At 46.2% G+C, this 14,088-nt stretch overlaps 1 protein-coding gene and 1 long non-coding RNA gene across 2 annotated transcripts; both read right to left on the reverse strand.

Moving 5' to 3' along the window:
* Positions 1–98: 98 nt before the first annotated feature.
* Positions 99–10,747, reverse strand: med25 (mediator complex subunit 25). Its single transcript, XM_078797122.1, has 21 exons — positions 10,680–10,747; positions 10,496–10,587; positions 9,466–9,615; positions 9,346–9,391; positions 9,157–9,281; positions 8,980–9,078; positions 8,781–8,901; positions 8,495–8,648; positions 7,938–8,062; positions 7,741–7,816; positions 7,186–7,448; positions 6,998–7,099; positions 5,228–5,313; positions 5,095–5,152; positions 4,247–4,354; positions 3,996–4,172; positions 1,938–2,048; positions 1,719–1,790; positions 911–1,081; positions 714–834; positions 99–596 (listed from the first exon to the last, which is right to left on the reverse strand). Exons 1-21 carry the CDS (start codon positions 10,734–10,736, stop codon positions 493–495), a joined length of 2,418 nt encoding a protein of 805 aa, XP_078653248.1. The 5' UTR covers positions 10,737–10,747; the 3' UTR covers positions 99–492.
* Positions 10,748–11,502: 755 nt separating this feature from the next.
* Positions 11,503–13,685, reverse strand: LOC144901889 (uncharacterized). Its single transcript, XR_013630029.1, has 3 exons — positions 12,885–13,685; positions 12,648–12,813; positions 11,503–11,559 (listed from the first exon to the last, which is right to left on the reverse strand). It is a non-coding gene; the product is annotated as an uncharacterized LOC144901889 (long non-coding RNA).
* Between the last annotated feature and the right edge of the window lie 403 nt (positions 13,686–14,088).

The following is a 14,088-nucleotide window of genomic DNA, read 5'->3' on the forward strand; positions in this document are numbered from 1 at the left end:
ACGGCCAAGCGATGCCATCTGGTAGGACTACTTGGCACGGGTGCACTCTGGGTGGCTCTGCGACATATTGGAGCAGTTAAAATTAACACTGTGACACAATTTGGCAGCAAAAAAAAAGCACACAATGTACTGTGTTTATTTCAGTGTGAGGCGTGGCCTAATGGAAATCAACCATTCCTGTTCCTACAGTGTAGTCATCATCATCCTCATAAAAAACTATCCATAATTAAGGGAAGGGCTAGCAGAAATGGTAGGATGCCAGTTAAAAAGGAGCACATGATAGCACGATGATGATGATGAAGGAATGATTAGCGTCAAACTAACGCTGGCATAATTCACGTCGCACGCTCTGTCCCGTCTTGCTTCATCGTGTCCAAGCTCTAAGCTACACGCCGTTTAAAAATAGGAAAAAGAGTGCATGTTTGTGTCCCAACCGGCAAAGCGGATCCGGGATTCAACTGAAAGCAACATTCCTGATTCTGGGAAGGTCCCTCAGATGAGGCCCATGATGATTTCGTCCTCCATGACGCTGGACACCTGCGGCATCCCGGGCTGGGGGACGGCGCCTCTTTGGGCTCCGGACATCAGCATCTGACCTGCACACGGGGGTGGGAACGTTACTGAAACATACAAGGAAGTGGGACTGTGACGGGACCACGCCATGTTTGTCATTCAAGTGTAAAAAGAAGCCAGCCATTTGAAATGATTCTGACCTGCCATGGGCTGCCGCCACTGGGCCTGCATTTGAGCACCCCCTCCTGGTGCCGAGTGGACCATCTGCTGGCCAAGCCCCTGGTGTGACATCATTCCGGGCATGTGGGACACGCCCCCCTGCTGCAAGCGCACACACGATGATGACGATGGGGGCCGGGGAGGGAACGCTGAGAGTGGTTTGATCGTTCTTTCTTACCGGCTGCTGCTGGCTGAGGAGGAGACTGCGAAGCTGTGGATTGGCTCCCGGGTTTGAGAGGCGGAGTATGGGACCCTGAGGCGGGGCTTGCCCACCCTGGGTGACCTGATTGGGTGGAGCGCCGCTGACGGGCGGCTGCTGGTTGTTGGGCCCGGCGGCTCTCATGGTCATCTGAAGGAATGTTGGACAAACTCCTCATCATTATTACTAATATTATTATTGATGATTTGATACAAGGCTGCAAGAAACGCTTCTCGACAAGTAAAGATGACATTGTAGAGTTTGTGATGTCCGTGAACGCATCAGGTAGAGCAGCACAAGTGAGGAGGATGGCTGCGGTGTCTAAGTGGAAACAGCTTTGGCAGTTTGCTGACAACATTAAAGTATCATAGGGTTACGATACGTTGCGCTGATATCGGAACGGACGCATTCCCACCACACGAGCATACATCCCGAGATGGGGTTTAAGTCATGCAAACACTCGCCACCATTCTCCAGAGTACATGAACCAATGCATTAAATATCATCCGCCATGCGGCTTCAAGACAAGCCGAGTTGAAGATGGTGGATGCTGCCGTTTTCTTGTGCACTAATGATCCACAATTTTGCTCTCCGTGTCCTCCAGACATACTTGTGGATTTAACTGCCAACTCTGCACCACTAAGACGAAGCTTTTAAATCCTCACGGCAGTTTGTTTCCGACGCTCGAAACGGATGAAACTGGCATTTACAACGTATAGCTGCTTGCGTGCGTGCAACCTAGGACTGCCGATTACATCACACGGGTCACGCGTTGCATAGCTCTCACCATGTTGTTCTGCCTCTGCTGCTCCTCCATCATAGTGACCTGACTAACAGGGGGCATGCCCACCACCACCGACTGGACACAGGAAAGAAAAGGAGGAGGAGGAGGAGGAGCAGTGTTGGTGGCGTGAAGGAGAATGAAAGAGTTAAATGTTAGTAGCAGTGCATGCAGCAGACAAGTTGGCCTCAACGAGAAAGAGGAAGTGTGCGTGCGTTTACGTACCTGCTGCTGCACGTTGCCATGAGAGACGGGGATGGGGCCTGGGGGCCTGTTGAGGAAGTTCTGGTTGGGAACCTGCCCAGGCTGCATGGGCCCTCCAGCACCGCCCAACTGCTGCATGGAGGAAATGATAATTTCTTCCTGAACAAGTGATTTTCTTTCATAGCCAATAAAGAGGATTTGTACTCGTCTCACACAGAATACACATTGAGAATGACAAACACTTGCAGGCTAACAGAATCCATGATGCCACCTGCTGGTGGGAAGAGTTATTACCGCTCAAGCAGAGCTAACATTCTAAATACAAATATTAAGATTAGAAGTCCACCCGCGTCAAATAAAGAGGACTTTTCATTCACGAGCTGCAGCTAAATGAACAGGAAAATAGCTTTTATGTTCAAGTATTCCCCTTTCCTACAGAACCATGGTTTCCAACCAGAACCAGAAGGAGAACGACTTCACCTCAATCCGATTTTATAGCCGACGGCGTGTGGAACAAATGATAAAATGTGACGCAAAGACACCTGCAGCCCACACGCGCACCTTGAAAGCCCAACAAATCATCCCGGGACGGCGCTAATGCGCGTTGCGAGGAGACAGGAACAGCTGGCGGAGAGCCTCCCCCTCCTCCCGTCCAAGTGGCGGACCAAGATGTCGGCCGCACTTTCCAGGGAAAAGCATCACGTGCTCAGAGGAGCGTGCAATCCCACAGACAAAATCCCGACGACTTGGTGCAAATTGAAATTTTAATTACGCCAAGATTGCCACTGCTTCCCTATTAGCCATGCAGCGCTGAATATGTGATGATACACAAGAGGCAGAAGGAGGAAGAAAAAAAAAAGTCATTATAGTTTTATGTGTTCTGCTGCCTCTAAATGGCCCGATGCTCAAACACACACGCACTTTGTCAAGATGTTGCATTAGCGGGCTGACTAAACAAAAACTGATGAGGACAAATGGAATTGCGATGCACAGAAGGCCGACGTCAGGCTTCACGTCGTTCCGAGTGAACGTCTTTTGTCGGTGAATTGTGTCCAAAGCTAGACGGCGTGTACGCGAGCTGGTGGAGAGGACATATAGAAAATGATCCTGTCACTGAATGAAGACGAAGGAGGGAGGCGGAGGAGATGTAGTTTTACCTTCATCAGGGAGACAGTGACAGGGGAGGGGGCGGGGGGGTTCTATGCTTCCTTGGCGTGTCCCTAAAGATTGGCACACTCCTCCTTACAGCGTGTCTCATGTAATATATGTGACATCTGGGCTGCCTGCCCTCTATTATTTATGGCCGGCCAAGTTTAGCTTTGTCTAACGCCGAATCTCATCACTTTTTACATCAGCTACGTCTGGCCACACTTTTACTTTTACTACCACCACTATTTAGGGATGTCACAAGATCTTGCCGGACTAAAACGTGACAGTATTTCTCATGAAGAAAAAAAATGTTTCATAATAAATGAATCATATAATAAATTAATGAACATGTCCTCCTCAAACGTCCACCCGGCCCAGTTTTCCCATTGGGGAAAAAATGGCATCAAGATACGGTGACAAAACTATGTGTGCTCACAGTGAGAAAATACACGTCACAAAATGGCAGTCCCTCAACTTTAGAGTGAAAGATGACATTAAAGGAAATATTGCATTATTGTGTTAGTTATTACCATAAGAGCTTTAGTTTGTCTTGAAAAATTGGGCCAATAATATCGTATAGTGCCAATATGTGGGACAATAAACATTTAAAATGCATACATCTAATTATTATTTCTTATTATAATAGATAATAGATTAAAATGAAATAAAAAATTGCACTTAATATTCCTTGAGAGATATTTGCGGAATAGAGGTGTTCAGCTGCGGAGATGATGATGATGTTACAGTCAGGCTAATGTTAGCACCATTAGTGTCTCGCAGCTGCATGCGGTGGACTCGCTGAATGGAATGTCAATAACGATGCAGCTAAACGCCTTAAACAACACAAGTCAACTCCCACGGCGCTTTGCTACAACCCCTCCTCATCATGATCGTTATCCTCCTGCTCTCCCGCCCGCCGCCGGCACTCACCGCTCTGTGCTGCTGGATCTGCTTGTGGTTGGTGATGACCTGCCGGATGCAGTTGACGAAGCCGCTCTGGTCGTTGGGGATGAGGCCCATGAAGATTCTCTTCTTGGACGAGTAGAGCAGCATGAGCACCCGCACCTCGCAGGGCGACGTGGTGTGGGGGAAGTGGACGCAGCCGGCCTGGAGGCGGGGGTCACAGCGAAGGATTAGCGGTCGGATTTAAAAGCGGGATGCAGGGCGAAGGGTACACTTACAAAACCGTTGCCCATAATGCGGTAGAGGCCTTTCAGAGACTCCATGTCCTTGTTGGTGAAGAGAAACTGAACCATGCGAGAGTTCCTGAAGAGGTGACCTAAAGTTGTCTGCATAGTCACAAAATAACACAAGTTAGCTGTCATTACATTTCTCTGACTTTGTGAATCCTTTCGAGTCTTTTTATTGTATTTCTATGACACAATGTTTGGGGATATCATTAATATCACACCATTACAGTCTTTCTATGACTCACACTCCCCGCAGCCTGATTTGTATTAAACTATTGTTTAAGACAAATTGTTTCCTGCAGGACTACAATCTATTTGTGGCAGTGGTGAGGAGAACGATGCAATGACATTGTCAAAAAAAATGAAGTTTTTGTCTTTGTCCAAACATTTTCCACCAAGGGGTGCATACTGAAACGTCAAAATGATGATTGGGATGTTTACATTTTTTACACCAACCCATGTAAGATATGGTATTATTAGTACAAACATCATTTTCTGCTCTTTTTTTTTATTATTATTTTAACCTCCTTCTCGTATGTTATTTCTCTTAATTATGTTTTTTTTTACTATCATAACATTTTGACTTTATTGTAATAATAACCTTTTACTCAAACTAATATCCCTAAAACAGCAACCTAACTTTTGTTTTGTTTGTTTCTCGTTTTACAACTTTTCGCTTTATTTTTTCTTTATTCCCAGAAAATCATTGCTTTAGGTTTTTTTTTTGTTTAATCGTCTTTAGAATGTACTGAGGGCCATTAAAAACAGAGGTATTACTCACTAAATTTACTGAGGTATTACCTCAAAAAAAAAAAAAAACCCTCAAAGTGAGCACTCACCAAAAGCTGCTGCGGGATGAGCTGCATGATGAGCTTCTGAGGCCACTGGTCCGTGTTTCTGTTGGGAACCACAAACCCTCGTCAGAAAGTGCACGTGAAAAAGGAGCGACACGGGCGGCACGAGGCCACTCACAGGTTCTCTCCTTGGTTGACTTGCACTTGACACGGCAGCGAGCGCGTCAGGTTGGTGGCCGAGTCCATGGAGGAGGCTTTGGGCTTCTGCAGGGGAAGCAGGAGCGGGAGAGGTCAGTAGGAGGGAAAAACTTGGAAGGAGACATGACTTCTGTTCAATTTGGGACATTTGGGATGCGGAGGAGCAGAGTTTTCAACACCCTCCCCGATCTGCCAGTGTGGCGGCTGCGAAGTCTCGGCTGCACGAGGTGAAAGATTTCTCGGGATAATTAAGCGAGGTACATCACGGCCACTTGCTATTTTTAGACCGAGCGAGAGCTCCTTTCATTTTTAGGATGGTCGGTACATCACACTGGTAATGCACACATACTACACTCCTGATGGAAATCTTTACATTTTGCACCTTAAAGAGGTTCTAAGTAGAGCTTCAAAAATAAGACAAAAAGCATTTTATCGCAAACAAGCACAACAGTGAAATAGGCTGCTCATCAGCTGATCAAAATGTGGTCGTTCTTTGAACGCAGTGGGGTTGTTGCTGAGGTGGGACGCCGTAAGACAGTCATTTCAAACTTCTTCAAACATCCCGAGGCTCATGGAACAAAAAAGGTCAAGCGGTAGACCCAAAAATAAAGTCACCAACCAGAGAATCCCATCAGCTGTCCGTCAAAACATGGGACCATCCACGGCCCAAATGAAGGCTGGTGCGTAGCAGTAGTACATCGATAACTGATGGCAGGGACGGGCGTGATAAATCACTTGATTGATTGTCGTTGATCAAGGGGACTTGATTTAACCTTTGTACACCTGATGTGTACTCGCTTTGTCCATAATGGTGCAAGCAGGACATTGATTTGCCGTAGAAATGAAAAACAGGAAGTCAACAGAGAAGTTAACTGAAGATTATGCTCTGCTATCTAATAATATAAAAATAATAAATAATACTGAAATAGTTCATTGTGTCACTCCTCCCTAGATGGGCAGCTTTCCTAATGGCCGTTGACATAAAGCCATGGTCCCAAGAACATCTTCCGCTGGTCCACCGAGGGAGGACTCTGCTTGCAATGACCTCAATCAGGCCCATCAGTTTAAAAGTCCATCCGTCTTCTCCTTTCAACGCTCTTTGTCCTTTTGAAAAATGTCAGGGTGATAGAAAAAAAAAAGAAAAAACATTGGCGTTCCCGTCCCGCTGGGAGAAGGGCCAACACTGTTCATCGTCAGGACGTCCATATGGGATCAATGAGCAATCACGCCAGTCTGTCGACGTAGTCACCGTGACGACCATTACAGCAGCACCATGCTCAGCGTGTATGATGGTTTATTTCAGACACATACAGTCATGGGGGTGGGGGGGTGTTTGGTAGTTCAGCATCTCAAATTTGGTTTTTAGTGTGACTGATGTTTGACACCTGAGGAGACATCTTTTAGGTGCGGCGATAACACGGGTGCTGGCTCAGCACATATCTCCCACCCACCATCGATCTGACCTTGGGGGGAGCCAATCGCCATCGGGAAGAGCGATAATCGATGACACGCACGCATCACAGCAAAGACGACAAAACCCTGAGACCACTTTATTTTGGTTTTATGTATGCATTTTGTACCAATATTGTAAATTATGATACTTATTTCTTTTGTCTTTAATGTAAATGAATGTATCAAAGTGGTCCATCCATCCTACAATTTGTCTTCATTCTCTATTCTTTGAAGATTTACCAGTCAGTGGTTGTTTTATATTTTTTACAACGGAAATAAAAATAGGGCCGAACGTTACCTCCTGCCACTCCAGCACGCCGCTCCACGCCACAATCTTGTTGGCCATGCCTTGCTGCTGTCCCATTGGATTTGGGTTTCCTGTTGGTGCTGACACCACCGGCTGGATGAGGGGCGGGGGGAGGGGGTATGGAAATGTAATGCATATCATACATTCTGTTAATGTCACATTACAAAGCGAGCTGGTACCATGTTGGCTTGTCCCGCCTGCGGTGTGGGTTGGTTCGGCGCAGGCTGCTGCTGAGGGGGCGGCGGAGGCTGCTGATTGGGCGCGGGCTGTCCAGGCGCGGGCACCGCTTGCTGCGGGTTGGGAGCCACCTGCTGCTGCGGCATCATGGGCTGATTGGCCGTGGTGACGGTGGAGATGTTTGGCTGGCTCAGCTTCACGCCCGACAGAGACGGGATGGGCTGCTGGCCGGCGAACGGCGGGCCCTGATTGACCATCCCCGAGACTGCAGGTTGCGTCAGCGGGTTAGATAAGTTAAACACGAGCTGATTATTTAGTTTAGGATTTTCCAGAATATTTACCGACTAACTTCAAAGTGTGCTTTGTTTTGTTAAAAAACAGTGATGTTCATAATCACCCTAACACTCCAGCGCATTTTGTATTTTTATAACAGTGTGTCACGTCCTCTAAATAGCAACCATGCAAACGAGAACAGCAAAACAATAAGACACAGCGTATACAAGTACACACTTGGCTAACACACGCGCACACACACACACATGGAGCTGGCAACTCACATCGGTTCTTCTGGCCTTTGGCTGCCTCCACAACCATCTGTGCGGCCACCTGAGCAGCAGTCATGGTGGGTGGATTCTGTCAGCAAGCAGATTAAAAGGAAGACAATGCTGGGTGAAACATTTCAGCCCAGCAACAAACAGCGGCTGCCTGAATCGGAGCCAAGAGCAAACGGAGGGAATGAAAAGGCCCCCGCTACCTGATAAGGGTGAGCCGCGCTCATGGGGGGGGCGGGCTGCGGGCCGCCGACGAGAGGCTGATTGACGGTCAGCTGCTGAGGTGGGAGGACGGGCTTTAAGGGCCCGGGACCTGCACCCGAGGACACTGGAAGGCAAGTGGGAAAGATTCATCCAAAAGCACGAATTCTTCTCACCAAAAAAAAAAAACACTGAGTACCATTACGATAATGTGTTTCCATGGATACCAAAAAGTATGATGGAAATTCACCCTCAGACCTTACAAACGACTACTTTACTTAATAAAGGCTGATGAAAACACTTCAGAGTGAGACATCTTCCCCAACATGGCACCACATCGCCTTTAACTTCATCCAAACACTTGGTATTTGTCCATTTTCCAAGAAATGCAATATTTTAATGAAATACAAAGCGCGTACCTAAACTATCAGCTCATTTAATAAACTTCAACACATGATTCCATTGTTTTAAACAATCTTGTAATAAAGACGTATTGTAAAATCTTCAATATTTGCATGAAAGGTCAAATTCTAGTGGTCAACATCCAAACCAGACTTACCAGGGAGTGAAATGCCCCTGACCAGCACCATGTGAAAGGGGTCTTGACTGTAGTCTGGGTGGGGTTCGACGGCGCCCCCTACAGAGGCTCGCTCGAACAATGCTCTCAGGGCAGGCAGTTTCCTTGGCGCCACCACAGAGAAGTGAATTCCTCTCTGATACCAGTGAAAATAATATATCAAATATGAAATATTATAGTTCAGGGAAGGCATCAAATAATAAACGTAGATTTAAAACACCACCACCAGTCATGTTCCATGCACCAAAGCTACATTGAGATAACTCACATCTCTGATGATTTTCACCAGGTTGTCCACGGTGCAGCCGGTGTAGCTGACGCTCTCCACGGCAGGAAGCAAGTATGGAGGAGAGTTACACAGGAGGACACACACCTTGTGTGTTTGACCTCTGGTGATGGCAGAAAATAAAAAGGATCCCACATAAAACGGCTGATAATCAAGACCAAGGACAAGCCGGCGTGCCTACATTTGTTCTCGCATCTTCTTAAAGTCGTCAAAGAGCTGTAAGGCCACAGAGAGACCTTCCGCGATCAGGCTGCAGCTCTCCGCTCCACCCCCCATGAACCTGGGAGGAAAAGTAGCAGGAATGCTGGATTTGTGCCCAGTAAAACCACACAATGAAAGCGCGCTAAAGTTCAATTACTGGATGCTGTCGATCCAGGAGACAAACTCAAAAGCAGAGCTGGTGGGAGCATGACACTGGACGTACGACTCCGGGGCGCAGTCCACTGTGTTGAACACCACAAGGCCGTACTGAGTCCCTCCATACTGGTGAGGAAAAACAAGATAAGGAAATATACAAGCGTTCTCTAAATGAGCAAGGACCACTCACATCGCCTCCAAAGTCTGTTTCTGCTGGCGGTCCTCCATTGAAACATCTGTGATAACACATTCATGAGTGTATTTATTAGTGGCGGTCAACTACAAGTAGCTGGTGTCATCAGCCCCTTACTCGATAGCAGGAAGTATGTAATTCTTCCTTAATGATTCAAAGTAGGGTCCAAGGTTTGCTGTCCCTTCGATGACAAACACCACATCAGACACCTGGTTGGTTCCTGGCTTAGCGGACGGCTCCATGAGTGCAGAACCCGACACCATGGATCTGCACACAGACAAGAAGCACAAGTAAGCATCACCTACCTTCACGTAAGCCTGCTGTTAGAACAACAAGGTTTTATATCCATGCTGTGAGCATGTAGTAACAGGCACATACATGATAACATGTAATACTATCAATATTTTTGCTCTACTTTGGTCATCTGTGAGTGTGGTGCAACTCCACTGGAGCTATGTGAAGAAGACTGAACATAGAGGCGTAATAACATTTCAAACAACCCTCACTTTTTCACCATGAAACTCATATTGATCTTTTCAGTCACCTTGCTGTTTCATTCTTTTGTTCCTACAGTTTCCTCATACTTTGAATGGCCTGAAAAAGTCTGGCGTACCGCCAGAGTAACGCGGCTTCCGGTCTGGTCGGCAAAACTGGGGAAACATCAGCCCTTCAAAATAAACACCCCAGTAAAATTAGACAAAGTGCAGTCGGGTCTGTGCTGCTGAAAATTGTGACGAAAGACCAGAATTCCCCGTAATTTCCGTAAAATGTCCATTATTTTCAAATAAAAAAAAATATTTTTGACACAAATGTCATCCTGGTGATGCCGAACGGAAACAAAGCTGTCGAGAAGCCAACTTCTATATGAAGCAAGTTTACATTACGCACTGCAAGATATACATTTGTCTGGCGAGTTGTTGTGCGAAAATGGGAGAGTAAAGTTAGCTAGCTTCGGTTGCTAGCTGCGAGCTAACAAGTAAAAGCGCCACCGAAAGCCCTTACACTTGACCTACTTTATCCATCTATTTCGATAAAAATACTTCGCTCTAAAGCAAACGTGAAGTCCAAAGAGCGATGAGAGTGTCACAACAAAGAGCTATGACTGACAGTAGCAATTAGCATGGAAGGTATTAGCATAAAAACTCACAATTGCCAAAGAAGCGTCCAGTCAGTCACAACATGGCGGCCGTGGCCGACATGGTCAATATTGCCAGTAGCAGAGCTCAAGTCTTTGGTCTGCTGGATGAAGTGGAAAAAACAAAGTTTAAATGTCACAGCATGGCTAAGTAAAAGAATCGTTTGTTGTATTTTTACCGGAAGGAAGCACAAACCAGCAGTGACGTAGCTGCTCTTTTTCTTCTCGAGTTAAGGATCTTTATATAGTCCATTGGGCTCTCTGCTGCCATCTATTGATCAAATGCATATGACGTGTTCACTGTATTGTCCGGTAGATGTCAGCAAATATCAACAGTTGGTGTCTGACGTTTCACAACCAGGCCATGAGCACTCAAATTATCATCTATTGATATGTCTGACTGTTTCCAACTTCCATGCAATGTTGAAAAGATTTTAATTAGCTCCTCCGACCAGACTAACTAACTAACCAAATGAGCCCAAATCAAAACAGGAAGTTGGCCATTTTGGTTTGGACCGGCCATTCTGCGCCAAAACCAGCGGTTATTTTTGGACAAACTCCTCTTAGGGACTTTGACCAAATGAGCCCAAATCCAAATCAAGGATACTAGAAAGGTGGATAGCCACAAATTCAGGAGCATTTTAGCCAACGTCATACGGCGTGGGCGGGGCAGGGCAATAAACATTAACAACATGGCTCCACAAAGTCTGATCTTCATCATAATTGATGAGTATGACACCCTGAAGCAATGCGCTGATGACTTCCTGCATGGGGCCTGTTCAATGTTGCATGCAGCTTTAATTATGACCATTATTTTCTGTCTCACGTAAAGACCGTGTGTTTGTTGTCAGGAGTACACAACAACCGAAGCGATGCACGCAAACCAAAATATGAGTTATTGTACGAGATCATTGTGATTGGGTCATTGTCTCTGGGAATGATTAACGACTTTATGAAGGTGTTGGAGCAAAGTACAATAGTCGGGCCTTACTGGACTCAGCTCGGTGCAGGCCACTGATGTTTTAATCACACGGAAGAGTTGGCATCGCCGCTTTGCATCCATGTAGCACGCCACCCTGTGAAAAACAACAACACGCTAACCCGCCCTCACTCGCAGCTGTAACACGTCAGCACGACCACGCACAATACAACATTTGTACGTGTCCGACAACAGCGCCTGGTCCCTCGCGGCCTCGCCTGCCAGTCAGCTCAGCTAACCGCCACGATGGCGCTGCCCTAAATCGATTTAACCCAAATTCCACAGAGGGCCACGAGGAGCTGCAGGCGCACACGGGCCGATTGCGCTTGCTTGGAACGGCAGCAAACATGGCAACTCGGACGCTGCCTAATTAGTTCATCAGGGCCAGTTTATGGATTTTTTTGTGCCCGTAAATATCGATAATACACCGCAAGAATATATTTTAGTCGTTATTTGTGCAGCCAAGCAGTGGCACGAACCACTTTGAGGCATACGAGAGGAGGGGGGTGCAATGCTTTAGTCTAATTTTAGCACAATGGTTAACATACACTTTTAGTCATCTATTACTGACAGCAAGTACATTGTGTGCGTTTTACTTCGGCAGTCAGTACCGCAGTTGCACAGAGGAAATTTCCATTCATTTTCCACAAAGTCTACACTTTCTATGAGAAATAACGATAATACATATTAGATACAGTATGTATCAGTCGGGAAAATATGCTTTGTTATTGCTCTTAAAATGTTTTGCATCAATTATTCAATTTGATTTTGCTGATACTGATTATCAACATGCTTATCACCTGATTCAAGTAGCTTTGGATGTCCAGGCATGTGAGTCTGCCCAGGCTCTTCCTCATGTGTTATTATATTAGCTAAAATTTCAGCAAAAAGCTGTATATTCAGGTTGCATTGATTTGTCTCCTTACATGCAAGTTGCATTTAATTGTACCTTTCATTCTTCCTCTCTAAGAACTTGTCTAAGTCTGGACTGCCATCTATTTTGGAGCTAGCAGCAGATTTAGCCTGAACAGCGTGCTATTTGTACCACTCTTTTGGAAAACCCTGTTCATTAAGTGCTGAATGTTCCTGAGATGCCACACTGGAGTACGGCCACACGGTGGTCCTGTGGTCCAGGCGTTTGCAATAGAGCCCAATCATCTCAAACGGGCAGGGGTGTGTCCTCACCACATGCTGCTTTGGCGCTCCAGCGACAGGAACCAGAAGGAGATACTGCCGTTCGTCTGAGTGGGGGCCACGGAAGGACTTGTGTAAAGAGTTGATTACAGAAGCTTCTTTCCGGGAGGGGATTATGTTTTAGCTGGAAGAACAACATCCCAGTGAAGGTCATTTCCTGAAGAAGTGAAGGCTTCTTAATGGTCGCCAAATCCTTTTTTGGAATGAAATGTGCAACATAATACGTACGTAGCTCCTTGAAAGGTCAAAATATCTTTGCAGTCCAGGTTGTCAAAGCCTCCAAAGGCTTTCAGTTCTAGCTGCCATCACACTCTCACACACACACACACACGCACACTCATACACACACAAATACACACACTCAGACACACACAAACACCGGGAAGGTTAATAAATGTACAGCAAACAGCGCGTCCTCTCAGAATACATCATGTCCCCAAATGCCACCATGCTGATTCACATCGATGCTATTTCCTTAAATAATTCCATCCTATTTTCACTCCAAGTCATCATAAGGACGCAAACTATTTCACTCTGGAAGATAATATTTGTATACTTTTTAGGGATGTTCCTATTGGCTATACTTTGTAGTAGTCGGTGTACAGCTTGTATTGCAGTATAAACTATGCAGTAAAAATGAGTCAACACCACAATTATCATCTAAAAAGCTGAAAAAAATCATTACCTTGCCTGCAGTCAAGCATGGTGCACGAGTGCCGTCGGCACTGGGGGAGCTGCGGTTCATTGAGAGAAACATAAATTCCGGCACAAGAGGGCAGCAAGACAATTGTGTCTTGTCAACAGTCATTGTCCAAGGCTGCACGAGTGCCACCAGAACCAGACAGCTGTGGTCCATTGAGTAAAAAAACACGATGAAGCCGTTTCACTCGAGAAACTGGGTAGTGCTGCAGTTTCCCCAGTGACGGTAGCACTCGTGCAACTGCGGTTCATTGAGAAACATAAATTCCGGCACAAGAGGGCAGCAAGACAACTGTGTCTTGTCAACAGTCATTGTCCAAGGCTGCACGAGTGCCATCATTGAGTAAAAGCACGATGAAGCCGTTTCACTCCAGAAACTGGGTAGTGCTGCAGTTTCCCCAGTGACGGTAGCACTCGTGCACCCCAGGTCACATGGCTATAGCGGCCGAGGGTACAGCCTGGCCAATCACAGGGCACATATCGACAAACAACCATTCACACTCACATTCATACCTATGGACAGTCTGGAGTGGCTAATGAAGCTAGCATGTTTTTGGATTGTGGAGGAAACTGGAGTACCCGAATGTGCCTCATTTTCAGTGGACAGTAAAGCCAAGATGGCATACAAGCTGTACTCTGACTACTCTAAAGTATATAAAAATTTACCACCATTGGTAATATCCCATGTCAAGATATAATAAAATGCATGCTGTGTACTACACATAGGACATAG

This window comes from Doryrhamphus excisus, linkage group LG16 (assembly GCF_037039965.1).
Source record: "Doryrhamphus excisus strain RoL-2023G ecotype Guam linkage group LG16, RoL_Dexc_Guam_v1.1, whole genome shotgun sequence".
Taxonomy (NCBI): Eukaryota; Metazoa; Chordata; class Actinopteri; order Syngnathiformes; family Syngnathidae; genus Doryrhamphus; species Doryrhamphus excisus.